General features: G+C 50.1%; 1 protein-coding gene across 6 annotated transcripts in view; it reads left to right on the plus strand.

Annotated features, from left to right (window-relative positions):
* Positions 1 to 23070, plus strand: part of ICA1 (islet cell autoantigen 1) — a 136931-nt gene extending 113861 nt beyond the window's left edge. For 5 of the 6 annotated variants that reach the window (XM_045828696.1, XM_045828693.1, XM_045828697.1 and 2 more), the window contains exons 11-14: positions 790 to 852; positions 964 to 996; positions 9970 to 10239; positions 22802 to 23070. In XM_045828696.1, the coding sequence (XP_045684652.1) occupies positions 790 to 852; positions 964 to 996; positions 9970 to 10239; positions 22802 to 22923 (488 nt within the window). In that variant the 3' untranslated portion in view covers positions 22924 to 23070. The remainder of the gene's footprint in view (positions 1 to 789; positions 853 to 963; positions 997 to 9969; positions 10240 to 22801) is intronic. The other variant, XM_045828699.1, reaches the window with a different exon arrangement.
* Positions 23071 to 26647: the final 3577 nt, after the last annotated feature.

Raw genomic sequence — 26647 nt, forward strand, 5'->3', positions numbered from 1 at the left:
ACACACACATTTTATTACTTAGAGCATTTTTTGGTTCCCAGCAAAACTGGGCAGAAGATGCAAAGATTTCCCATATACCCCGTGTCCACACGTGCACAGCCCCCCTCCATTGTCAACACCCCCCACCAGAGTGGTGCCTTTGTTACGACTGACGAACCAACACTGACAAGCCTTATCTCCCAAACTCCATAGTTTACCTTAGGGTTCATTCTTGGTGTTACATAGCCTATGAGTTTAGACAAATGTATAATGTATCCACCATTACGGTATCATACAGAATGGTTTCGCTGTCCAAAAAATCCCCTGTGGCTTCGCTTACTCATCTCTCCCTCCCCTCAAACTCCTGGCAACCACTGATCTCTCCACTGTGTTCATAGTTTTGCCTTTTCTAGAATGTTATCCAGTTGGAATCATGCAATATGTAGCCTTTACAGACTGGCGCCTTTTACTCAGTCACCTGCCCTTTATTTTAGCCAGGCCCATATGACTGAAGTTCACTAGCACCATCAAGTAATAGTCACTTCAGTCGCACATTTGTCCATGGAAGGACAATTGTCAGATCAGTGTCATGTGATTTTTTACTAAACAAAGCAGAGACTTAGGGCTGTTAACTGAGCGTTCATTGAGAGCCATCGGCTGGAATGGAGGGGACGTGAGGACCCCGATTCTGCACGCGTGAGTGCGTGGGTGCCACCTCCTCCCCAAGCTGTGTGCGCACCTCACACCACCGTAGTGTGAGCATGCATGCCATGTGAACTGGCGATCACCAATTGCGTGTTGTATTTACAGCTGAAGAGGAAAAAAGTGTTTTATCTGCCTTGGACAAAAGCTCTATGCATAACGTGTGCTCAGGTAATCCAGATTAAAGAGAATGGCTCAATTTTAATAATTTGACTCAAACTCCTTCCAAACTAAAACTAACTCATGCTTTTGTTTTCTTTCCCCTCCTCTAACGGACTATAGATGAACTGTTAAACATCAAACCTGAGGAAGGCGGTAAGATTTATACATTTCTTTGGGGTTATAATTTAATTTTTTAATGCCAGTTTTATATGCAGGAAAATGTTATGTTTATCTTTTCCATAAGTGACTGTCGTTTGTCTATATAAATGAACTTAAATATGCTGAAGCACCTATTAGTATGCGTGGCTCTGCCATCTTGGTACAATTAATTTCACAGCGTCAAACCACTAAAGCGCAAAGTTGCGATGCCAAAGGTGGTGTGTTGTAGGAGAGAAAACATGGCTGTCCAGTCCGACAGGCCTGGATTTGAACGCTGGTTCAACCATGAGTTATCCCTAGGGCCTTAAGTGATCTGGTTCATGCTTAAGCACCCTCAGCCTCAGTTGTTCTCCTTTGTTGAATGAAACCATTAGGAACAGTCTTGCTGGGTTGTTGTCAGGATGGGAGACCGTGTGTGTGAAGGGTCTTTTCTGGTCTCCAACATAGGGGCGCTACGCAGGTGAGACAGGACGACTAGAAATGGCGTTCTGATGGTATTCGATGTTGCATCTCTGTCGAGCTTCAGTTAAATTCAGAGAGTTGGCTGGTTAGGTGTCACACCGAAGTTCACCAGGCCTAAAATCCTTTACTGAACACCCAGCCAGGAGAGAGTCCAGAGCCATGGGTTTGTGTGAGACATGCATAGTCTGAAGGAATCCCAAGAAACCGAGTGTGTGCAGCCTGGCACAACATGTGCTCTCCATGCTCCTGAGCAGAGCCCGAATACCCCTGAGATTCCGAGCTGTACTCCAGAGCATGCCTGGCCCTTGGAATTGACACATGGTCTGCCCTGGCCTTCCGGTTTTCCTACAGGACTGAAATGGGCAAGGTCATCCTACAGACTCCAGTGAACTGCATCCGATGGCTTTCTTGACTTGTTCTGAGCTTGATTTGGATTTAATTCGCAGAGTGTGAGAGGAAGAAAATCTAGAAAATAGAGGCTATTGGTTAAAGGGTTCTCAAAAATGGAAAGACAGCAGAACTCTGATACTAAGTTTTTAGGGCTTAAGAAATATAAACTTGAGGATAGAAACCTGCTTTCCTCTTTTTCCAGACAACATATCGTGCAATTGTTTATGAATGTCCATGCATATTTTATCAGAATGACTACTTATTTATAAATATTGAAATCATACCAGGTTGTGAAAGCAATAATCACATGGCCTCCATTTTCATGAAAACTTTCCCTCCTTGGCTTAAGGATAGAATAAATTGATGGAATAATTTTTTTTTATAGATTAATCTTTGGAGGGGGAAATATTTCAGTCTTACAAAGGTGAGATAAAGACTATAATATAACACCCTGGTGGTGTGTCTCAGTGGATTGAGTGCCAGCCTGTGAACCACAGGGTCACTGGTTCAATTCCCAGTCAGGGCACATGCGTGGGTTGCGGGCCAGGTCCCCAGCTGGGGGTGTGCAAGAGGCAACCACATATTGATGTTTCTCTCCCTCTCTTTCTCCCTCCCTTCCCCACTCTCTAGAAATAAATAAATAAACATTTTTTAAAAAAGACTATGGTATAATAAGCACTGGGTGCCCATCATGGGGTTTTAGCAAATCTTAACATTTAGTAAATGTATTTATAATCATACATATGTTTCAACTTATTTTGATAGGAATATTGTTATTTCTCCTATTCACAACCTCTTCTATATGTAGTTTGATCTTTGATTTTTGTCTTCCATTTCATTTCATTATTAAAATAAAACAATTTTTGAACAGGTGGCATATTCACATTGGTACAAAAAACAAAGTGATGATAAGATGTACACAGTAAGAAAACCCTCACTCCCATTGCTGCCCCCCACTCCCCTCTCTGCTCTGACACTCCCACCCCTTGTAGTCTTCCAGCACTTTTACACAGACACAGCAAATACAAGTCTGTCTTCTCGTGTTTCTCCCCTTGTACACAAAAAGGGTTCCAGTTTTGCATTCTGACTTGTTTAACTTAGTAATGGCAGCACTGGCCCAGGAACCATGCCTTTCTTCCCAGAATTAAATCAGAAAGGCCACTGCCTGAGCTAGTGCTCACTTTCATGCACTTCCCGCAAAGCATGTGCGAAGACACACCAAAGTAAGGATGGTATCTTTCCACTTTTTCAAAACAGCATTTGTCTCATTGGTTTATAGTTACCATCTTATGTTTCACAGATGAGCAGCTCATATTCTTTTTTTTTTGTTTTTTTCTTGAGCACTCAATTTACCTCTAAAGATAGAGAGATGACATGTGCTGTATCCCCTAAATGCATTTTTTTTTCCTCAAGCAAGAAAATTGATTTACAAATTTCCGTGGTTAAATGCAATGTCACATAATTTCTCCTTTCCTTTTATCACTGCCAACCCACAAAGCCCTTCTTTCGGCACGAGCCATGCCTGCCCACTGTCTAGCTCTTCTCACTGGCAACCCCTAGGGCACCATCAGCGTAAACATTACCATGGCCATGAGTATAAAAATATTCTCTCAGTGCGCAGAGAACTTGGGGCAACTGAAGAAAAGAACACTCATTTAATTAGTTGACTTCAAAATGCATGCCCTTCAAGAAACTGCCAGAAGGCCCAAATCCCAAATTAAAACACTGATTATAATATGCAGGACATTAAACAATCCAGAAATTAAAAGAGCTCAATCCAGGGATGGCTGACGTTACAGGACTCGGGGGCTGTAAGCTCTCGCACCCTGCTGCTCCGGCCGTCCCCTCCCAGGGGTAATTCTGTTAGGCAGACTAGTCATGGCTAAGCTGTGGAATAATGGCATTGAAAAGCAGACTGCTTGTGACAAGAACAAGGAGACAGTTCTTCAGGAGCCGTTGCCCAGGAAATCACGCTGATTCAGTGTCATAATGAGATGCGTTGTCTTCAACTCAATAGATCATGTAATGGAAAACTAATCTTTGGCCAGTTTACAAAAATAGTTTAAGTTGAAAACAGAAACTGATCGGCGTTTTGAGATACTTGAAAGTAGCTCTGACATCACCTCGTGACCACAGGTAACAATCCCAACCTCAATTCACAGCTTAAACCCCATAGAAGCCTTTGTGTTCCTCTAAGTTGAGCCAAAAAATTACCATCAGAGAACTGAACAGAAAGCAGTGGTTTAAGCACAAGAGAGTTAGGTGAATTCACCTAAACCTCGTAACTTAGCCTTGTACAAAAGATCCCTCTCTAGGACAAGACCCACTGAAGCAATTTTTTACCATTTTAATTGTTCATAGTACAGTAGAAATATTTGTCTTCTATGGCTTCCTTGTTTACTACATCCAGATGCAACAGTTGTAAATGCTGGCCAAACATCAGAAGGACTGAGGAGCTCAGTCAGTGGCTCCCATAGGTCTGGGTGGAACCTGTCATCCACGGCAACAGCATGTGTTTCTGTCTCGGGCCTGGGTCCTCCTTGGGCATTCGGAACCTTCTCCAGCAGGTCTCCGGACACAGCTGAGTGGGAATCTGATCGCTCCCTCTCATGCAATGTGTCAAGTGCTAAGCTCATTCTTTTTTTAAATAAATCCCTTCTCTCTGTCTCCCTCAGTGTCCATGGATGAACTGCTATAAAATAATGGTGCACTTTTTATTTTTAATCCTCCCCCCAAAATATATAATTATTGACTTTAGAGAGAGAGGAAGAGAGAGAGAGAGAAACATCGATGTGAGAGACAAACATCAATTGGTTGCCTCCTGTACACACCCCAGGTGGGGATCGAACCCACAACCTAGGTATGTGCCCTGACCAGGAATTAAATCCAGAAACTTGTGGTATATAGGATGATGCTTCAACCAACTGCACCACCCAGCCAGGGCATGAGCACATTTTAAACCAACATGGTCCTCACTTGATCACCATGTAGTCGGTTGTGTTCTGTGTAGCTGTACCCACCCCAGTGCCAAGCTTTTCAGGGAGATTGCTTGCTTGTTAAGATCTAATGCCACAATGGAGGAGCAGGCTGGGAATCATCCAAAAAATTCTTTTTGCAGTGCCTATTCAGGGTCTAGTCCTGTTGGGGTTTTTTTTTTCAGGTGGAGGGGGATTGTTTTTTATTTGTTTGTTGTATGTCTGTGTTTCTAAGACAGTGGGTTTATCTTCAAATGTTCTTATTATTATCTATGGCTTTTCCAGCAGAAGTGAGTTTTTAGAAGCATTATTCTGAAAGTCCAAACAAGTACAGTTTGTTACCAGAGCTTTTCATGATGAAGAATATGTTTTTGTTAGACATTTCTGTGAGGTAATTTCCTACCCCTCTTTCCCCCTGCACTCTCTTTTGGGTGATGTGAGGATAGTGTTGGTGTTGGGGTTTTTCATGTGAGCTGCAAGCCTGCGGCCTTTGCAATTAGTCATAATGCTGAGAGTGGGGACCAGGGAGAAAACCAGAGAAACAGCCTTCCTGTTTCACACACATGCAGGTACCTCGGTGACATTTATCTGTTTTCCTGTGCTCTCGTTTTTGGTCTGCATAGTTATGTTTCCACCTTGTGTGTTTCTAATTTATGCTGAGGTCATGAAACTCAGTATGATTTCAAAAATGGCACCTGAGGGGGCTACCACCACTTTCCCACTTGAGCTTTCTGTCATCACACCTAGACCTGAGAGCTTCCTCTGTATGTCAGTCTTCACTCACTGAAAACTCCTTGGGTCAGAATCAGTCAGAGCTCATTGGTTCAGGATCAGTTTTCCCAAGGAATGTTTTCCCAGGGGGCACAGGGCTTTTATTTGTGGATGCTTGGGCAGCACCGGGCAGACACGCTGAGTGGTTCTGGCTTCTCGGCCATTCTGCCATGGCGCCTGCAGCCAAGGGCTCCACCAGGCTGCCAGTGGGGCCTTCTGACCTTGGAAACCCTCAAAACTACCACACCTTAAATACTAGTTTATGTATGAGATCCTTCCTAGGCTCTGAACTGAAAGTAGTATAGAGAAGACATCTGCATCTGTAGTCCAGGGACCTCCAGCCAGATAACCTGTAAGTAATAAGTTCTATGACCTTGAGTGCATGTCTTTTCCTCATCTGTAAAATGAATGAGAGGAGACGATCTCTGAGATCCCTTTCCATTGGGTGTGACTGTCCTCTTAGGGCATCTCATTGGTTCCCAGGAGGGAAGGCTGGTAAGCGTGGTTGAGAAAGGGCAAGCAGTATAGTTTTGCCAAGTCATAGGCTTCCCCGAAGTCAGCGTTGATGAAAGGGTGCGTTAGAACTTGGTAGAGGTCCTAATACCATTATAACGAGTGTTAATGCTCAGTCATCGGAGGGAGCCATTGAAGGTTTTGAGTGGTAATCTCACAGCTGAATTGAGCAAACGTACATGGCGGGCATGGGGGTGAGGAGAGTGCCTTTCATGGAGTGCCAGCAGACTTGCCCATGGGCAAACCCCAAAGGGTCACCATGTCAGGAATTTATCATCAAAGTTTTTGAAGACTTGGAATTGTAGATGGAGATTTGAGAATCTTCCCGGTTGCCATTGAAACCATGATAATATGTAAGATCCACCGTAGGGAACTAGGGAAGGAAGATAGGATGGCTCAGGAGGAAACAGTGATGGCAACCCAAGGAGGAAGACGCAGCAGGGGAAGTATTGTCAAGAAGCTCGGAGGACAGCAGAGGGAGCCGCTTCGTGGGGACTCTCAGGAGGTGACCGCATTTCCAGCGTGGGCAACAGGGCGAAGGGCTGCCGAGGCGGAGGCCTGAGGAAAGGAGGCTGGGACTGGCCAGGAGGAGCTCACTGGTGACCTCCGAGGGCCACTTCAGGGTACGGTGGCGATGGGAGCTTGGTTACAAGCAGGCGGAAGAAGAGTGGTGGCTAATGGAGCGTGACTGCACAGGAGGAAAAGGAAACCAGAGCAGCAGTGTGAAGCGGGGTGCGGGGAGGCAGCAGCCTCCAGTGTAGATCCACGGTCATCAGGCTGCGCACACGTCCCCTGGGGCCAGGAGAAGCAGCCTTAGAGAAAGAGAGACTGTAGACTCTGGAGCTGAGTGATGATGGTGCAGAGCACCAAGGGGCAGAGCAGGCTCCCAAAGGGGGTGGGGGTACAGAGAGGGTTCATCTTGGACAGGAAGAGGGGATGCGCGGAGGGTCGTAGGGCTGGAGGCCGAGAGGTGAGAATTGGGGTGCGCCGTCCATGGGCCTTCACTTTCATAGTAACGTCTGTGGTTGGGTCACCTGATGTAAAGGTCAACATGGAGACTTGAGGGCTTTCAAGAGCCTGAAGGGGGCTTGGAACGGGATCTGCAGGTTTGACACCCTCGGGCTTCTCAACCTTGGTTCGTCCTTTAAGGCCAGAGCAGGACAGGATGCCATGCCCCAGGAGCTGTCGTTTCTCGTCTCCAGAGCAGCAGCCATGACTTCAGTTGTGCGGCTCCCACTGGGGCTTCCCTCAGAGAGCTTATCATACCTCTCTGTGCGCCCCCGTTTTCTCACAGCTGAGTTGAACTACTTCCAACGGAAAGGGTAGCTTGAGTCTTAGGGGCCAACTGCCTAGTGTTATTTTACAAGTCTCGACGTGTCTGGTGGCAGACCTAAACCTGTCCTTTTCTGCTTGTAATTAAGCTTTTCTTACAAGTTATGTATAGTAATCTCAAGCATCTTAATTATCAGGGCAATAATTGGGAGGTTTCCCTGTTTTCTGGTTCAAGTCAGTGCCAGTTTCATTGCTCTTAGCTAAGGAGTGAGTTCTCTTAAAATAGAAAATGGCCACTGTGCAGCCTGCTTCCGCTGTTAAAACCCAGGACACCGAGCAGAAGGCCAAATTCAAGGGTAGCCCTCAGACTTGGTTCTGAGCTCGCTCTAGACAATATCATCCTCCCCACAGGTCCTTTTCTCATTTTTGTCACCAAGTGTGTGTTAGTTGGAGCTTTTGGTTGAAAGTAATAAGACCCTTCCCTAAATAGTTTAGCTTTAAAATTACAAAGAAAAGCAATGAATGTATTGGTTATCAGTCCATGTGACAGTGGTAGATGGCTTCGAGCAAGGCTGGATCCAGGGGCTTAGTGTTCTCGGGAGTCTCTCTCCAACTTGTGAGGCTGTTTCGCTATGTGCTCGGCTCCCTCGTCACTGGGGCCCTCAAAAGCTGCACCTGTACAATGTGGAACCCCAAAGAAAGAGAACCTCACCCCTCTGGCTCCCGTGCAGCATACTCGGGGAAGCCTCTGGCCTGTGCCCACCCACCCCCACCCCCCGCCCCGTGTCAGTCACTGTGACTCAGCCTGGGTCACATGTCGTCCTGGGATGAGGTGAGAGGAGGCTCTGAGTGGTATCTCACTAGGATCCCAGAGAAGCTGTTCCCCCAAGGGAAAACAAGAAAAGGAGGAGAGGGATGCTGAGTCAGCCAGACTCCCAGAGGTCCACTGTGCATACCGGCCATCACACAAAGCCTGAACTGGAAAAACAGAGCTAGAGCTTCTCCCATCTGCGGTTGTTTTCTGAAGGCTCAGAGTGTACTATCTGTTTTGTTGTTGCTGAAGCGAGTCCATGATCTCCCCTGGACTGACATCTGGAGGAAGGCAGGGGCGCCCCTCCCCCACTGGGTCTGACTTCACAGAGGGCTGTAGAGTGACTTGAGGAAGAACACCCATAACTTCCAATGCCTGTTTACAGCTATCTGTTCCTCTGGGGTCTACACATCGATCTGAATGGGTTCCACTAAACTGGGTCTGGTTCAGCAATCATCTGGTTTCTGTCAGGCCAAAAAAGTAAGCCACGCGGAAAGGTTTGGACATTTCGGTCCCAGCTGAAAGTAGGAAGCACAGACCTCAGTGAAGCTGTATGTAAGGAGGGCGATGCCCGCGAGGGAAACGGAGGGAGGGCTCGTGCCTACGTCTTCTCACCACCACACACCTACCGGCTCCATCTCAGGGCAAAGCTCTGCGACAACACGAACAATAAGAACGCTTAAAATAGACAGTCGTCCGACTGAAGCGATATTGTGCCAGTGTTTCTAAACCACAGTAACACGAGAGTGACTGGCCTCCTCCCCTCCCTGATTTATAGCCAGTCTGCTCAGCACATCAGAAATCCCCACAATCTGTAGATCTTCATAGAAACTGTGGTTAAAAGGAGATCCAGTTAAGCTGACAGAGCTGAACTTTTTTTTTCCCCAAAAAAGCCTTCACTTGGTAATTATCTCATATATTTGAGGAAAACCTGTTAAACTCACTTAGTAGGACAGTGTCAGAATTGCCATGTAGCTCTGAGGAAATATAAATTGTCATTGTCCCTTCTCTTCATGACTTACAACGAAAACATTTGCAGTTGCCTGGTGGCAGTTAGCTACCACAACAAAGCCACAGTCGATAAAACCATCAGCCTTTGGTTTTCAAAATATGTAGAAAACCCAACGTAAGGTCTTGTTCCAGGATTTTCTGGTAGCAATGCCCCCATTCTACTTGTGTTCACTCTTCAGTGCTCTGTCCACGTTCATGTGGTAAGAATGGCCCTCTTCCTGAAAGTCCTCCTTCTGGGCCGGCAGTGAGGGTGTTTCTCTGTGAGCTTCCTGACAATCCTCTAAGAATGCTTGAGGCAAGCATTATGAATCCTATTTTATAGATGGAAAACAGAGGCTGGGGGGGGGGGAGGGTGGTTATAAAGGCCTTGCTGCAGCCACACAGCAGGTAAAAGGTGGTCCAGGGGCTCCCCCTCTGGTCTCATGCGCATTCCAACCTTCCAGGGCTGTGGAGCTCACCTCTGAGGTGGTTCCCTGGTTTGCCCTGATTTGCTGTCAGCCTTTCACTCACGCCCTCAGGCAAACCAGACCTACCAGACCTACCATTGCTCTGTGCAGGTGGGTTGCAGCGAAGGAGAAAGGGGGCTTGGGTGCCTTCATTGGTCGTCATTGTACTTCCTGACATCCTCCGCTCCCCTGTCCTTCCCTGGGCCAGGGCGGGGGGGAGGGGGGTCCTCTGCCATCCCGGATGGCAGGGCAGGCTACGTCCTGAGGGCTCAGGCCCCTGACGGTGATGGGTTTTGTGCTCTCTCACTCCGGTCAGCTTGCCTGGGCCCCATGGCGGAGACCGCGGAACTGGAAGGTGCTGACAGAGACGACCTGCTGCTGCTGAATGAGATCTTCAACGCCTCCTCCCTGGAAGAGGGCGAGTTCAGCAAGGAGTGGGCCGCTGTGTTTGGGGACAGTCGGCTGAAGGAGCCTGCGCCCGCGGTGGCCCCTGGGGAGCCAGACCCCAAGCCCCAGACAGGCTCAGGGTTCCTTCCTTCGCAGCTTTTAGACCAAAATATGAAAGACTTAAAGGCCTCGCTACAAGGTAAGTGCTACAGGGACTGAACGGAGGTTTCTTGGTTGGCTTGTGAATTCTTTGTTTTCTTTTATTTCGTCTGAAACCCAAAGGCCTATTTCTTGTGTCTTTGTCTTTTTGTTTTCTGATTTGTGTTTCATGTCTAGTGTCTTTTTGGCTTGTTGTTTCATCTTGGTAATTCTCTTTGACATCCAGTGACTTTTCAGCTGCAGTCTTAGAATCACAGCCAAGCTTTGAGACACATGGCAGGGTTTTGACTCTGTTCGCCCTTGCCGTGTTCTTCCTGTGCTAACAGCTCCTGCCCAGAAAGTGTGAGAGGGGTGGCGCTCAGTCTCGCTGTCTTTGGGTTTTACACGGGTCTGTGGCCTACGGGAGGGGACCAGATCGTCTTCACCATCACGGCCCTGGCGGCTTGGCCGTGGCTCTGAGCCATCACCCTCGCTGAGCCCCCTTACACACTCCCATGCGACAAAGTTCTCCACATCCCCATAGACCTGCCTTCTGAGTGCCAACTGACACGACACTGGGCTTCCCGACTCTTCCCACGCTACGTTTCATCTTGCTCTTGCTCGGTCCCCATCCTGGCTGACCCCCATCCTAGCCAACCCCTACCCTGCGGGCGCCCTAGCTCAGCTGCCTGGCTCCTGCCAGAAGCACACAGCCCCGCAGTCCACTCCATCCTTGGCCACAGCCAGGAGAGTTCCCACCCCATCACAGGGCTGGAAGCAGCGCTGAGGGCTCAGGGTACACCGGGAGTCACCAGCAGCCCACATGCTGGTTGAGAATTGCTGGCCTGGGGTTGAACTGCATGGATGGAGGATGCAGAAACCAAGTCTCGGGGTGAAACTTAAATTTTTAACTTTGAGCCTCTAATCCACCAGACCTTGGAAAGGAAACCATTTTCTACCATTTCAATACTTTTTTCCTCCTTTCATGTTGTTTTAATTGTGAGATAGTATTAAGAAGTTCCCAAATTGTTTTGGTTTTTCCTTGAATTTAGACTATCTCCTTAATAAAGACCTTGTTTACCTGGCACTTAAAGCTGAGAACAGACGGCAGAGTTGGAATGATTAAGTAATTATGTGCTATTAAAAAAAAGCCTTAGCTCGTTGGGGATGAGATCATGGACACACCAAGAACTGGTGAGCAAGACAAGAAACTCTTCCCTCTTTTTTATGAAACACATCATCCCTTTTATCTTCCTTTGTGAGTCCTATTTTATAGACATCTCATTTCTTTTCAGATACGGAGTTAGAGATAGGAGGGAGAAATCCAAAACTACTTTTCTGCCCTGGGTTTCACCTCTGGGTTTCACTGTCTCTTTCACCGAGCTCCCGACAAGCAGAGGCAGCCATGGCTGGAGTCTCACCCCACCCACCTGTGGTGGAGGTGCTAACGAGCTGCGGGAGCGCCGGAAGGCCGGAGCGGCTGCCGCAGCTCAGCTCTCTCCATCCGGCCGGCCGTGCTGCAGGATGCACCCCGCTCAAGCCTCACATTTTGGAGACACCACAGAGCCTGCTGGTGGCGGTGCTCCCACTTAGCCAGGGTGGCTGTGCCACACACTTGTGAGTGCCCCACTCCGACAGCTGAGAAGTCAGAGCTCCACACCCTTTTCCTGAGCAGGCTGGGGTGAGATCTCAGCTCTGGGTGGGAGGGTGCCCAGAGTCATGCCCAGGAGCTGTGAAGACAGCAGTGACCCAGGGCCTTGCACTTCAGCCCTGTCCCAAGTCCAAGGGGAAGGCCCAAAAGCACAGTTGGGTCTAAGGAGGGAGCTGTTCTGGCAGCACAAGAGAGATGCGAGCTCTACGGTAGAAAGAGAAGAAGGGGCCCCCCCTCCGAGGGAGGCCATTCATTTCTCGGACAGACAGTCTCCCTTGGGCTGCCGCCCCGCTAGCACTTCAGCAGGTTTCTCACCCATTCAGCAAACCCTTGTTGGGGCCTTCTGAGTGCCAGCACTGGGATTCACCCGAGAATGAAGCAAGGCTTCTGCCTCCCTGGAACTCACATCCAATGGAGAGAAGACGATGGGCATGGCAAAGAAGCAAATAACGCTGTCAGTTAGAAACCGATGGATGGTGTGGAGAAAAGAAAAGGTATAGTTTGGACAGTCCTTTAAAAAAAAAAAGCAAAGAAAACGTAGAGCCAGGGTTGCGGGGCTGCAGGGCAGGGCAGGCTGCAGGACCAGAGAAGTTGAGATCTGGCCACGACTGACAGGAGGTGAGAGGATGAGCCCTGTGCCAACGCCAAGGGGAAGCACGAGTCCGGGGTGGCCCAGGGTCTGCAGGAAGGGCGTTGTGATTGGAGCCCACAGAGCAAGGGGTGAGGGCGCTCAGGGAAGAGACAGAGGCCAGGCCCCTCAGGGCCTCGTAGCTGTTGGAAGAACCTGGGACCTATCACAGCATCTTGGGCCAAGCACGAATGTGATCTGATTTACCATTTAAAAGGATCCACTGACTGCTACAAGTTTCCTTTCCTCTGCTGTGGTTCTATCAAGATCAACGTGGAAGGAGTTATTTTGTAACCTCTGAGTTTCCTTTGCATGCCAACAGCTACAAATTGAATGTCTGTGGAACTCAGAATGACAGATAAAAAAATCTCAACCAAAGTGCCTGGAGGAGGAAGTCCATTCAGCTTCCACCACGCCAGCGGACCCCCAGCAGGGGCTCCCACAGCTCCCCCCAACGCTGCTGCCTGACTCGGGGACCTTTTGGAACACGTGGTACCCATGAAGAACAGGCTCCCTGCTTCGATGATGGATCCTGTGCTGCACTTACAGCCGCATTCTATGCTTTCGTCAGGACTTCCCTCACCACCCCTGCCCCCCAAAACGGAGAAAAAGCAAACATTGGCTGTGGCTTTTTTTTACTGCATCCATAGTCTACCAAACTCCATTTAGTACGTGAATTGCAAAAGCATCCCAGTAACTGTTCAACCTTTTGATACTTCATATTGAAACTGCTTTCCCTAAATATCCACATCATCTCAAACACCAAATTACATAAATGCTGAAATAACTAAGTAGTCAGGCTAGACCTGGAGTAGAAAGTCTCGTAGGCACATCTGCTCGAACCGAAACCGTGGGGAAGGCAGGGTTGCCTTTTATCCTGCAGACCCCGCCCCTCCTGTCACTCATTCTTCGACAACTGCTCAGGCCCTTCCAATGCGCCAGGCCTGTGCCTTCTCGTCTGCAAAATGAGGTGTTAATAGGCCTCACTAAATGATGTATGAGTGGAGGCCCAAGTCATCCAAAGGTGTGCCCTCGGCCTTTCCACAAGCCGCTTTTACCTTCTCCTTCCTGGGTTAACCCCCACTTCAGAGATGCTGAGGTCTGCAACTGAGATTCTAGGAATCCGCCATTGGCAGCTGGTGAACCAGCCACTACCAGCGCTCCACGTGGCCCACGCTGAGCCACACGCGGTCCTGTGCACTTTGTGGTAACTCAGTCCTCACGACACCCTGCCCGGGCAGGTGCTGTCCACATCTCCATGTTAAGGCCCAGGAACAGAGTAGCTGACTCAGAGCTGCCAGAGTAGCAGGCTCTGAGGTAGAGTAGCTGACTAATTTGTCCGAGACCAGACAACTGGTAGGACACAGGCTGGATTTTTAATCTGAGACTTCTGACTGAGGAACCCGTGCCTTTAACCTCACAGTACCACGTCTGCAATGGCAACGTGACTCCCCAGGAGGCCCCTCCCTGGACACTTCCAGAGGAGCAGGACTGATGATGATCAGCCGATTGTTACGGAGGAACAATGTAGACGTGGGGAGATAGGGCCCACATTCTTCCACAGGGGTTGGGGATGTCCCAAAGGAGACTGTCTGAAGTTGAGATTGTCTCCAGTACTGTCGCCTGTGCTCACAGCCGCCTGCACGTTCACTCGTACGCACTCCTGCCCGGGGTCCCCGTTGTCCTTGCTGTCCGTGAGGGCCAGGTGGAGCTGCGTCCTCAGGGTCAGAGTGTCGAGAAGGCTGAGGTGGAGGCCCTGGCTGGGTAGCTCAGGTGATTAGAGTGTCCTCCTGTTGCGTCAAGGTGGCGGGTTCCATCCCTGATCAGGACACACAGAAGAATCAACCAATGGATGCATAAATAAGCGGAACGACATATCAATGTTTCTCTCCACAGCAGCCTCAGGGCTCTCCCACGTGTTGCGCCTCATCCTCCCCTGCCTCTCCCCACCCACCCCTTCAGCAGGCCTCCTCCTCCCCTCCTCATCCCCTGCTGTCTCCCCTCTTCTCTCTGACCTCTGGGGGAACAAAAAGGAAAGAGAATTTAGTAAGAGAACCTGTATATGCCACTCCATCCCACTCCCATTTCAAGCCCTAGGAGAGCAAAACAAAGCAACTTATATTTAGGATCAAATTGTGCTGAATTTGTGCTCAGGATGTCTGAGTTTCTGCGTGGTAGGGGCTGGGGCTCCCTGTGTCGTGGCGATGAGAAATCGTATCTTCCTGAGGCCTCCTGAAGTGAGTGGGAAGAGAGCTGGCGGAGAGGCCCCCTGAGGTGGAGACAGGCCAGGCTGACAGGCCTCGCCCTGCATTCCTCCCTGCTCGCCACCACCACCCAAAAGATAGTTTAGGAACAGACAGTGATGCTCACAATATATGCACTGGGACATCTTTCAGTTGAGAACTTTGCAAACAGAAGTCAGGAATCTGGCCCCAGAGTCTCACAAACACACCGCCTATGTTCCTTCCAGATAGTCTTTTGTTTCACCCAATTCCGGGGTGCTGTTGCCATCGGGGTGGGTTTCCATTTAAAATCCGTTCAGTGTCAGGCTTTGGTTTATCTCAGATTCACCTTTCCTCGGCCAGAGCTCCCCTCCTGCTGTTCCTGGCCTAACCTGGGTCCAGGCGACTGGCAGTTCTGGGACTCGCATGGAGCCATGTAACAGGGAAGACCGGGGCGTGTTTGAAGACAGTTCGAAGGCAGAGCAGTCACTCTCATCAGGAGCAAATGGGATTGTTTGTTCCATTGAAGGAGCAGCGCTGTCCATGCCTGCTGAGGAGCAACCATCGGTCTTGGACATCTGCAGGATTTGAGTGGCCTCACCAGCCCCCGATGGCCATCCAGTGGACCCTCATTTTATAGATGAGGCAGTCCAGGGGTCCCAAGCTGTTGCAGTTTACCATGTAAGGTCTGAACTCCTCTGCCTGGCCCACAAGGCCCTCCAGAACTGGCCCCAGTCTTACTGTTGCCCACACCTCCCACCCCATTCCCTGACACAGTGACATCGTTCTGCCCGAGAGCCCTGTATTACGTCAGCAGGCTGGGCTCCTGCCCTGTTGGGTTTCAGTGCACCCAGCTCTCCCCACCACTGGGCCTGGACACGTGCTCCCCCTCCCCCCAGAGCATGCTGCCCACCTACACCCCCATTGTGCTTGCTCTAAGGAGGCCCAGCTTTCGTGCGTCGGTTTCTCCACTTGAGTGTGGTTTCACACAGGGAGCCTCCTTTGACCCGGCCCCCTGCCCCCACCGCTTGGCCACAGCAGTGAGTATTAGGTATTCCTGCTCTGCCCATTCCCCAGGCACACCCCAGCCTCAATCATTCCCCTTACCTCACCTCATTGTAAAGTTGGTTTCAGTTTCTGTCTCTTGCTTTAGGTTGTCACGGGCAGGGCTCCTGTTTGCATTGCTTGCCTTCACATTCTAGAACATAGCTCAGTGCCTGGAGTACAACAGATGCTTAAAAAGCAGTGGATGGATGGATGGGTAGATGGTAAGAAGGGAGGGAGAGAGCAGCTGACATTGAACCACTAGATTAAAAGGAAAACAATCCTGAGGTGTGAACCTGAGGATAATACTGTCAAGGGCTGGCCCCGATGACCGCTGAGCTGTCCGAAACTCCAAATTCAGCTTAGATTTACTAAGGGCCTGCTCTCTAGCTTCTGTACCCTCTGGCTTCACTTGTAAGATCCCATTTTACTGATGCAACTACCCAATGAGGCAGGGATTTTATCACCTTTGCAGGTGTGAGCACTGGGGCTCAGAGCCATGAACTCTGGCCGGCAGCCTGGTGCCTGTCCACCACGGCGGGGGGTGTTGCCACCGTCCCCTTCACTGCCAGCCCTGCCCCAGAGCTCCCTGGCCCACCCGGGGCCTCCGCTGTCCTGCTGGGGAAACTGCATTCATGGTGAAGTGCTCCTCTGCATGGTGTTATTTTGGCCTCACTTGCAGCTCTAGCTGGCCGGTGTTATTTCTGGCTGATTTATATTTTCCCTTATGTAAGTAAAGGAGGCAGGATTGCTCCAATAAAATTTTATGTGTGTTTCCTGCAAATGGGTAGCGCAGTCGACATACCAAAGGAACGGGAGCTGGGGTAGTTGTTTTGTTCACAGAGCGCTGGGCACTCGCCGCCCCCACCCTTCACCACCCCCTCCTGACTCAGTTACTCTGAGACGGAAAGACGTCTTTCTAGCCATCTCAGCCAACTAACACCCAGTAGAGAATTGATGGCAATTACAGGAATATTAGCAACACGAGGTTCTTTTTAAACGCATTTTTTTTTCTGACAGAACCTGGGACATTTGAAATCTGGCTTAGCATTCTGTCCACAATTACCTGCATTGCCCCTAAATAATTCCCAAAGTGTGATATGATTGAGGGTGAAATTGCAGCTGAGCTCAGTATTTGCTTTAAATTTTTTTTTAAATACATAGCTAGTGTCACAGGAGTGGCCCTCTCGCCCTCACGCTCGTGCCATCAGGCTGTTAGAGGGATGCGCACAGCTGTCCTGAGCGGAGACGGGGACCGGGTCAGCTGGCTGTCGTTTCTGCTTCGCACCACAGGACACGAGACCAGTGATGCTCTGTGTCTTTGTGAAAACTCTGGGGCAGACTGTCCCCATCTTCTTAGTCCCCAAAGAGGGGTGCCTTTGGGCTCTCCCTGCTTGGGGTGTCCCCTGCTGTTGCCTGTGTGGTTCCTGAGGTGACCAAAATGCAAAAACTCTCAGTTTTGCAAAGGAACCCAGTTAGAAGACACGTCGTGTCTTTTAGAAGGAATCTGCCATTACAGTCCTTTAAATGATAGGCTTGAAAGTAGGATTTGTCCTTCTGGCACTTTTACAATAGGACTTGATATACAGACATTTTATTTATGTGTAACTTTTCGGGAATGCGCCCATCACACAGAGCAAGAGGAGCTCCATCTTGACCCGCCTCCTTTAGGAACACGTTCCATTTTATACTCTGAAACATGCAGTGCTTTGAGCCTGCCTCTGCCTTCCAGGGATCTCTGTGGCCATTTTTTAAAAAAATGAACATGGTGCATATTTTTGAAATGAGAGGAACTTTCTTGTTGTGTTCCCACCGTATCAGGCAGCACCCAGAAGGCAGGGAGGGAGACTGCCACGCCTCTCACCTGGCTTTTCTCTGAGTCGGTCCAGGTTCTCTCTGGAAGCACGGGCCTCCCTGAACTCAGTCAGAGAGCTTGACAAGATCAAAGAGCTTCAAGCTGCAAGACCTGAGGAGAAGGTGGGGTTCTGAAGTGGACCCTGCTGTTTCCTAGGATAGCCTGGCTCCTCGTGCCGGCCCTGACTTTAGCCAAGACAGCCCTGATTCTCACGGAGATGGAGTCCATCTATGTTGCCTCCCAAACTTACACTTGCTTAATGATCGTTAAAGGGTTCTTAAAGCCGTTTCCTGGGCTCCGCTCCCAGGGATTCTGATTCAGGGAGGTCAGCGTTGGCCCCTTGAACTTGCACTGCCAGCTCCCAGGCAGCGGGTGGTTCACACTGCTGGTGAGACCGCTGTTCTGAGAGGCGGAGGCCCGGCAGCCGGCTGCAGGGCTCTGCTGAGCACAAGCGGGCCTTGACTACACTCAGGTCCAGGAGAGAGTTACGGGGAAAGAGGTACAATTCACCCGATAGGCTCTCCCTCTTTCAGCTTTATAAGGCACGCAATGGAACTGAAGTTTTAACTCCCCCCATGTGCCACTGCTCGATGTGGTTTGGGTCCAGAAGCAAAGTGCTTGTGGGCCAACTTCCTAGGAACCAGGGAGCTTGTGTTACTCCTGGATCACACCAAATAGTGCTTGTTTTAAAAAACTGCTTCATTGAACTGTAATTTACATGCCATAAAACTCACCCATTATAAGAGGACAGTTTGATGGATTTCTGGTACACTTATATTATGCAACTGTCACCAGAGCCCGGTGTTAGAGCATTTCCATCATCCCAGAAAGTTCCCTCAAAATCCGGTGCTGTCGGTTGTTTATGAAGTATGTTAACTACACATGCAAGTACCTTTAATGAATGGCAATACTTTTTAAAACCCCACATATGTTTTCATTGTTTTAGTGCCAGTAAGTAGGCCACAGGCCCCCTGTTTCATTGGTCACTCATTAGTCTTCACGGAGGAGTCCGTGTGCCACTTGCCCAAAGTGGAACAGTTCATCCGGCGAGTATTTCTGCATCCACTGTGCCGAGCATTGCTCTGCCATCTCTTAACGCATTGTGAGTGTATTTCTCATGGTTTATAAAAGTACTTCTATAGTGTATCTTAATCCACCACCCACCGTGCGCCAGGCATTGAGCTGAAGGATATAACGATGAATAGTCTCTGCCTTTGAGGGGCTCCCAACTCTGGGAGCTGGGACAGTGATGCACACAAATAAATATGGACTGATTCTCTACACAAGTCCCTTGTTCGAATGGCAGCATAAGGGCACAGCATTAAATCGTATCATTTTTGGAACACACACTGAGCGGTTTTCCTGCTGCAGAACTGTTTTCACTGCCATGGAGACCTGATGCCCCACGAGGGCCTTTTCAGGAACAAAAGCTTTTCTGTTGAAAACACTGTGACCAGAGCATCCCAGCAGAAGGACCCAGTGTGAGCCACGATGGACCCAGCGGCAGCGCAGCGCCCACAGTCGGTGTCTCCCAGCCAGAATCCACGATGGACCCATACTGCGGTTGGGGTTGCGGAACAGGCTGAAGAAACAATTTCTCGTCCCTGAGAAAATAGGACTTCCACATATAAAATTAAAGCAGATGTACAAAGAAGCTTCACATGATGAAGTTCCAGGACTGCTGAATGCCTCTTAGCCCTGACCAGCAGGCGGAGTGCAAGGTGCTTTATGGGATGTTGGGCTGTACCGGCTAAAAGCCATTGCGAGGGACCGCCACCAAGGGGAGGGGCTTCCTTTCCCCTCATGTATTTGGACGGGACTGCCATGCATTTATCTGTGTTAACTAAGTCTCCCCTGTTAAATTAGCTGTGTAGAAAACAAATGGATTGGATCATATTGGGAGAAGAGAAGACTGTGGTTTGCTAGTTTCAGGACTACATTTAACGGCGTTCACCTTCTTTACACTTTTTCTGTTCCTGACAGACAAACAAGCACTTGGTTTCCTTGGAACACTGCTGATAATCTTTGGTGTGGCCGTGAAATGATGTTACTTGAGAAGAAAAATGGGCTTAAAGCTACAAGCAAAAATGTTTTAACCTCAGCAGTTTCTGATTTGTTTTTCAAAACCCAGCCTGTCCCCTAGTTTTCCATACTTTTGAGCTGGGCATGGTTTTTTCTGTCCAATCTCCCCTGGAGAAGGACAGTCTCGTTGCACCACCCTCTTCCCTGGCCTGGGAGGCCACCGTGGTGGAAAGCCACAGCAGTGCCTGGCCACAGGCAGCTCAGGGGGGCCTCTCTTCCTTCCATCTAACGACCTCTGATTTTGAACATCAGGCTGGTCAGAGAGAAATGTTTGTCCTCCTCTGCCAGGGCCAGCACCAAAGGCACACCGTCCAAATGACCACAGCCCTATAGTGAAAGGTAATGCAGTGTTTTATCCCCCTAAAATAACCATCAACTTCCTTTCCCCTGACCTAACACAATCTTCTGTCTTTCTTACCGATTTCCCCGGTAGCATCTGCTGCCAAGGTGGAGCCTTTTACATAATCCTCAATATTACATTCTGACTTTTTCTCCTGGCTTTTACTGTCCGAATTCATAATTCCTTTTATCGAATCTACTGAGAAGGAGTCAAATGTCTGCCTCCCTGTGACTGGCTGCTCCCCAAGGTTGGGCGGAAACAGCAAGACAGGAAAGGCCACGGAGGTGTGCTACCTTTAGCTGAAGGTACCATCGCCACCACCCAAAAGGCATTTAATTAGTGATTCTCAGAAAGAGCCAGGGTTCTTAGTTGTCCAGAGAGGGCTTTTCAAGCTCTTGAGATCTGTTCTCTTTTGAAGAAGCCCCGGAGAACATCCGCTCGACTAGAGACCTCTGGCCTGCATTTGCATCTGTCTCTCCCTGGGGTCATCACCCATTCCTTGGGCTGACCACACGAAGTTAAAGGAAGTGGCTGGTATCACGAGAAACCTTTCCCACGATGTGCTTTTAGGCGTTGTGCAAAGGTTGTGTCTGGTTTTCCCTCCGACAGTGGAGGCCTGGGGGACTGAGGGCTGCCCCCAGGCACAGGCCCCTGGCTCCCCCTGGTGAGGCCACACCCACTCTCCGAGGGCCTTCTAAGACCTTTCAGAGGTTAGGAGGAAGGGGAAGTGAGCGTGTAGTGTGTTTTAACTGGAGCTATCTTTAAGATGTCTTGATATTCTCTATCAAGCATAGATTAATCCTCCTAAATCAGTCTTGCTGCAAACAGTTTCTTTGTGTGACTTCCTACATGGCCAAAGAAAGTTACTCCTTTTTTGTTGTTGTTGTATTCCCCACCCCCAACTAAACTATACTGAGATGTCTCAAGTCTCGGTTTATCATAATCAAAATAACTCGGTTTATCAGACCAAGTGCCTTAAGGGCTAACTGCACATAGAATTCAATTAATGTTACACAGTAATTACTTGCATATTGCTCACTAGCCTTGCTTACAGTAGTTATAGCTGTATAATAGATGCATTGATTATCTCATTAAAGAGTAATATACCGTGAAGGGGTCAGTGAAAGAACATGTATGAATGACCCATGGACAGGGACAACAGTGGGGGGATTGACTGTGGGAGTGGGGGGGCAGGCTGGGCGGAGGGGGCAAAGGGGGAAAAATTGGGACAACTCTAGTAGCATGAACAATAAAATACTTAAGTTTAAAAAGTTATATATTGCCCTGGCTGGGTGGCTCAGTTCATTGGAGCATCATCCCATGCACTAAAAGTTTGCAGGTTCAAATCCCGGTCAGGGCACATACCTAGGTTATGGGTTTGATCCCCTGCCAGAGCACATATGAGCTGGAGAGGCAACCAATTGATGTTTCTCTCGCTTCTCTAAAATCAATAAGCATATCCTCAAGTGAGGATTAAAAAATAAAAGTAATATATGTACCAGAGATTTGAAAGAAAAAAAAAGATGGACTCAGAAGTACAACATGACTGGTATACTGCCAACAGTTAGGTGCCATTTCAATGAAAAGATGGAGGGTCCTGCTTTGGCGGTACAGTTGCATCAATGCTCCGCCATCACTCTAGCAGAACCACTTCCAGCAACTTGTCCCACCCATGCTTTCTGAGACTCCTCCTAGCCAGATGGCAAGCACATTCCTAGCTGCTCTTAGCTAGAAGGATAACCTGTCAAAGAGACATTTTCTTGGTGCTTTTGATACTCCCGTCTGTTGGAGAAGGAAAAACAGCATGGGTCACCCAAGCCAGTGAACTTAGATTCTCATGTGGAACAATTTAGATAAAGAAGAGCCCCCAACTTATTTAGAAATCGCTTGCATCAGGCACTCTTTTGAAAATGTTCTCCTCATCTGGGAAACAATTTGGCTCGTAACTGTGGCGTTCAGGAAGCTCGGGCAGGTGGTTCAGTGCAAGTAGCTGAAGAGAGCAGTCCGCTGAGGCTGAAGGAGCGTGGGGGCGACTTAGAGCCAGTGGGAGAGGGGGAGGCGTGTCAAGGGCTCCTTCCCCTGCCTGATGGGACAGGGCTGAGGAAGGCAGAAGGCAGTGACCCTGAGCTCCCAGGCCTAGGCTCCAACCCCCTTCTGGGCCTGTAGGTTTGAAGCCCTAAAGAGTGGCCGCGGTACTTCTCGTGGCCCAGCAGACTGGGGAGGATTCCTTCAGCGAACACTGGAAGGCCCATCGCTTCCTCAGCCATGCAGTCGGGTCTCTGAAATGACTATGATACCTCCTGCTTGTGGTGGAGGGGCAGGGTGTGAGGTTTGAGGCAACTCCGTGGGCTATGGACACCGCAGGGGTGGGGGTGCAGGTGGGGTTTGACACAAGAGCTCCGTCTTTCCTGAGCTTTAGGCCGTGGTTGAGAAATGTTCTTCAGCCAGCAAGCAGAGGGACCTGGAATTCCCTAACTAGTCTTACTGATCTTGGAGTGGGGCAGGTAGTGAAGAAAGAGAAACATTGATTTGTTGTTCCATTCATTTATGCATTCATTTGTTGCTTCTTGTATGTACCCTGACTGGGGATCAAACCTGCAACCCTGGTGCATCAGGACAACGGTCTAACCAACTGAGCCACCTGGCCAGGGCCCTGACTCATTTTAGAGTTGAAGTGCAGGGGTCTTTGTCTGGTTTGAGCATCCACCCTTTTCAAGATGAGCCTGGACCCCCCCACAGGCAGCATAGTGGAGGTGGGCATCTGGGGGCAGCTGAGCTGATGTTTCCTCTTCTCTCTGCAGAGCCTGCCAAGGCTGCCTCGGACCTGACTGCCTGGTTCAGCCTCTTTGCCGACCTCGACCCACTATCAAATCCTGACGCCGTGGGGAAAACCGACAAAGAACACGAGCTGCTCAACGCCTGAGTCTGTGGGCTCCGGGAGGGGCCCACGCACTGCCCCTCTGCACACTGGGGGCTGGCGGAAGGATGTCGCCATCAGTCTGCTGTTTTAATATTTACGTGCCATTTTAATAAAATGAAAGGGTCAGAGGCCCTGTTTATATTGGTATAATTATTTACTCTTATTTGGTATAAAGGGATTTAGTGTATTCTCTCTGTGGATCTAACAATACAGGATTGTCTAGGGGCGGTTTCCAGGCGGGCCGTTCTCCTGCCAAAATCCACCTCATGGCTGCTGATGTGTCACTGGGCTACTGTGAGATCCAAGTTCACATCGTAAACTGACTTTGTGTTAGGTTTAAATCATGTGTCTGCAGCCTCACAGGCAGCGGGAGGCTGGCGAAGCTGAAATGCCTCCCCTTGTACCCTCTGCCTCTGTCCCCCTGGAGGGAGGCTGCAGGGAGGGCCCTCTGCCTGCCAACCACCTTCCAGCAAGCTCGGGACGAAGCTCCGGCCAACCAAAGACACCGTGCTCAGCCCTTTCCCCGCGGCCATGGGCGCAGGAGCTGAGCTGGTCTCCACTGCATGAACCTGTCTATGGAAAGCGGATCCCAGTGTCAAAAGCATGTATTTCTGGCGTCCCTTGTGACAGTAACTGTTTTTTTTTTAATTAAATGGAAAAGATATTTGACATGCAAAGTCAAGTTAATAAATGAATGTGTTGTGGGGATGTGCTGTGGGGGCAGCAGGGACTGGAGAGGGACAGAGGAGGAGGGCAGGTCACACCTGCATGAAGCCGCTGACGTGACCCCGGGCATCCCCCAGGTACAGCAGCCGGGAAGGAGGACCTGGACTTTTGTTGGCTCAGGCAGGGAGGGGAGTAACAGTTTTGCAGGTGGGAACACAAGTGGCTTAGACAGTCCACAGTGGTAGAAACCCCAGAGCTGGTGCCTCCTCCCTGCTTGTCACCAGTGGCGGACTAGAGGAGAGGCCGCACACATCCGCAGAAGCCTGTATGCAGCCCTTTCGATAAGCCAGTGGCCCTGAGGGACAGTGGAACTGATGCTTAGCCAGGAAGTGGTCCCACGTGCTCGGCTAGGCCAGGGAGGCCTCTTCTGCTCTCCTGTGGCCCCAGTTCCCAGCTTTGAAAGGGTCTCCCCCAAACCCACAGGAACGTTGGGCTCCCCTGGCTGCCTGTGGTGTGCCCCCATGAAAGGGCCCAGCTCTAGGAGTAGCCACTGTCCTGCACAAGACAGCCTGGGGACAGGAGATGGCCTCCTTTTCCACATGGGAAGAAGGCTGAGGGTGAAACTGGGCTGGGACTCAGTGTTACGTGGCGGGTGTGGCTCTGCCCCTTCCTAGCCGTCAGAGGCTGTCCCAGGAGCCTCATTTGTTTAGCAGTTCCTCGGCCAGGTATTCTCAGTCTTGGAGGACATCAAGATAGAGCCCTGGGGCCCTGCCTGGCAATTTTCCCTCTCAGGCCCAGGAGAGCTCGCTGTACCCTGAACCTCTCTCCCATCTCTGGGCCTGTGCATTTGCTGCCCACTCTACCGAAGACGCCCGTCTCCTTACCCTCATGGCCCTTCCCACCCCCAGGATCCCACCTCCTCAGATCTCACCTCCTCCACGGGGACTTCTCCAAGGGTAGTCCGAGGCCTCCTTTGGAGGAACCACCCCTCAGCTGTCCCTGACAATTCCCCTCCTGCCCTTCTCTTGGCCCCTGATTACCGCAAGCCTGGCGCTCTGTCTGGCCGCCTAAGGCCCGTGTGGTCTGCGTCTCCCTCCACTACCTGGTGTTGCAACCCCAGAGGACCGGGCCCCCGTTTGCCCCAGTCTCCTCAGTCTCTCAGTCCTCCTCGCTCCGGAGTCACCTCTACGCACGGGATTAATGATTGCTGAAGGGAGCTGCCCGTGTGGAATGCGGATTAAGGACTCCTAGTTCCACCCAGGGTCACAATTGTTTGCAGCCGCGCAGTCAGGCACTGGATCAGGAGGGGCTGACACCCGGCTGAGGGCCCAGGGAGCTCCGTAGGGGGAGGGGGAGGGCAAGGGGGTGTGGGGTTCTCCCATGTTGAATGGATCACTTTAAATACTAACAGGCTGCTTGTTAAAATGATTCTGTGAGCAAGGGGAGAGGAGAATGGTGGTAGCTGGACAGGCTTCGCCACTAGTAGAAGGAAAGGATTGCTCATGGAGGCATTTTCTCCTTGAATTTTCTTTACATTTTTGTTAAATAATAAAAAAAAAAGTTCAATTCCCGTTCCCATCTGCAGTCCACTTGGCCAGGCTCTTGATCCCCCTTGATAGGCGTGTTTTGATCCGGGCTCACACAAAGCCCCTCGGCCACCTCTCCTGTTTAAGGAGAAGCAGCTGCTGCCTGATTCTCTTTAAAGCAGGCTGTGTGCCAGCCAGGCCAGGGGGCTTCTTCGGGGGGGCCAACCTCAGGGCACCTCCCCAGCAGAGGAGAGCACCCATCTCTGGCACAAAGAAGAAAAAGGTGCCCCACCCTCATCACGCCCAGTCTCCGGCTCCTCCATTTTCACTCCACGTCCTGAGGCCCATCCGACCCCCACTTGCAGTGGCGCCCTCAGGCAAATTCAGACAGCACCTGCTCCTTGAAACCTTTCCTGCCATTTTAGGTGGTCTGCAAGCCCCCAACCCCCCCCCCCGCCTACTCCCCCTGCCCCGCCAATAGATAAAGAATATTCCACTTTAAGGGATGGAGCCAGAAATATTTCTATCTCCTCCTTTCTTACTGTTTTTCCCCAGCTGGCACGGGCTTTGGTGCACATTATAGATTCATTGCCTTCAAAATGTAATTTTAGAAATGTCAAGTTGATTTTGAGTTCTGGGAGAGTGAGAAAAACATCCGTCAGCCTTCAGAATTAGAAATGCACCAATGTAGAAAGAACCAGCACTTTTTGACAGAGGTTTATGCCCAAGAAAATGTGATCTGCTCAGAGCTGGCAGCCCTGGGAGCCCTGAGTTGCCAGGGGGCATGTAGGTGGGGCTCACCCATCATGCTGGGGCCAGTCTTTCCGCTGGGTGTGGGGCCAGGCCTGAGCCCCCTGAGGTGCCATGAGAGGCTGCCTGGCCATCTGGGTCAGTGGTAGCTGAGCTCTCCGGCCTTCTGCTCATCCTTCAGTTCCAAGAGCCACTAATTGAACTCCTTGCTTTTCTTTCTCAGAGACCAGCGCAGAGAACTCTCCCCAGGCGCCAACCCTGGCAATGGCTCAGGGCTAACTATTAGCACTACTGGTTTTGCCAGGATATCAAAGTTGCATCTGTCTTTGTGGTCAACTAGTGCCCTCCAGACAGCCGTGGCAATTCATCCTCTGCTTTGATTGAAACCATCTCCCCAGCCTGGTGACTGGCACCACTCGCAGAGCAGTCATGTAGGTCTCTTCAGCGTGCTGCCAAGCTGAGATGAGTGGCTGTGGCTGCCAAGAAGTCTGCACTGAGAAGGATTCTGAAAAATGAATGATGTTTGTAATGGGTGTGGGGCAGGGAGTGGTAGCAATAATAGTATGTATTTCCTAATGCTGCATTAGACCTTGTCCTTCATGGGGCTTCTCCTTCTTCCTCTTCTTCTTCTTCCCCTCTCCTTCCCTCCTCCTCCACCCCTTCCCTGCTCCCTCCCTCCTCCCCCTCCCCTTTTCCTCCTCTTCCTCCTTCTTTTCTTCTTTTTCTTCTTCTCCTCCTCCTCCTCTTCCTTCTCTTACTGTTCCTTCTCCTTCTTCTTCTTCTTC

Source organism: Phyllostomus hastatus, unplaced genomic scaffold (assembly GCF_019186645.2).
Source record: "Phyllostomus hastatus isolate PE091 unplaced genomic scaffold, TTU_PhHast_1.1 phas_scaffold_78, whole genome shotgun sequence".
NCBI classification, from domain to species: domain Eukaryota; kingdom Metazoa; phylum Chordata; class Mammalia; order Chiroptera; family Phyllostomidae; genus Phyllostomus; species Phyllostomus hastatus.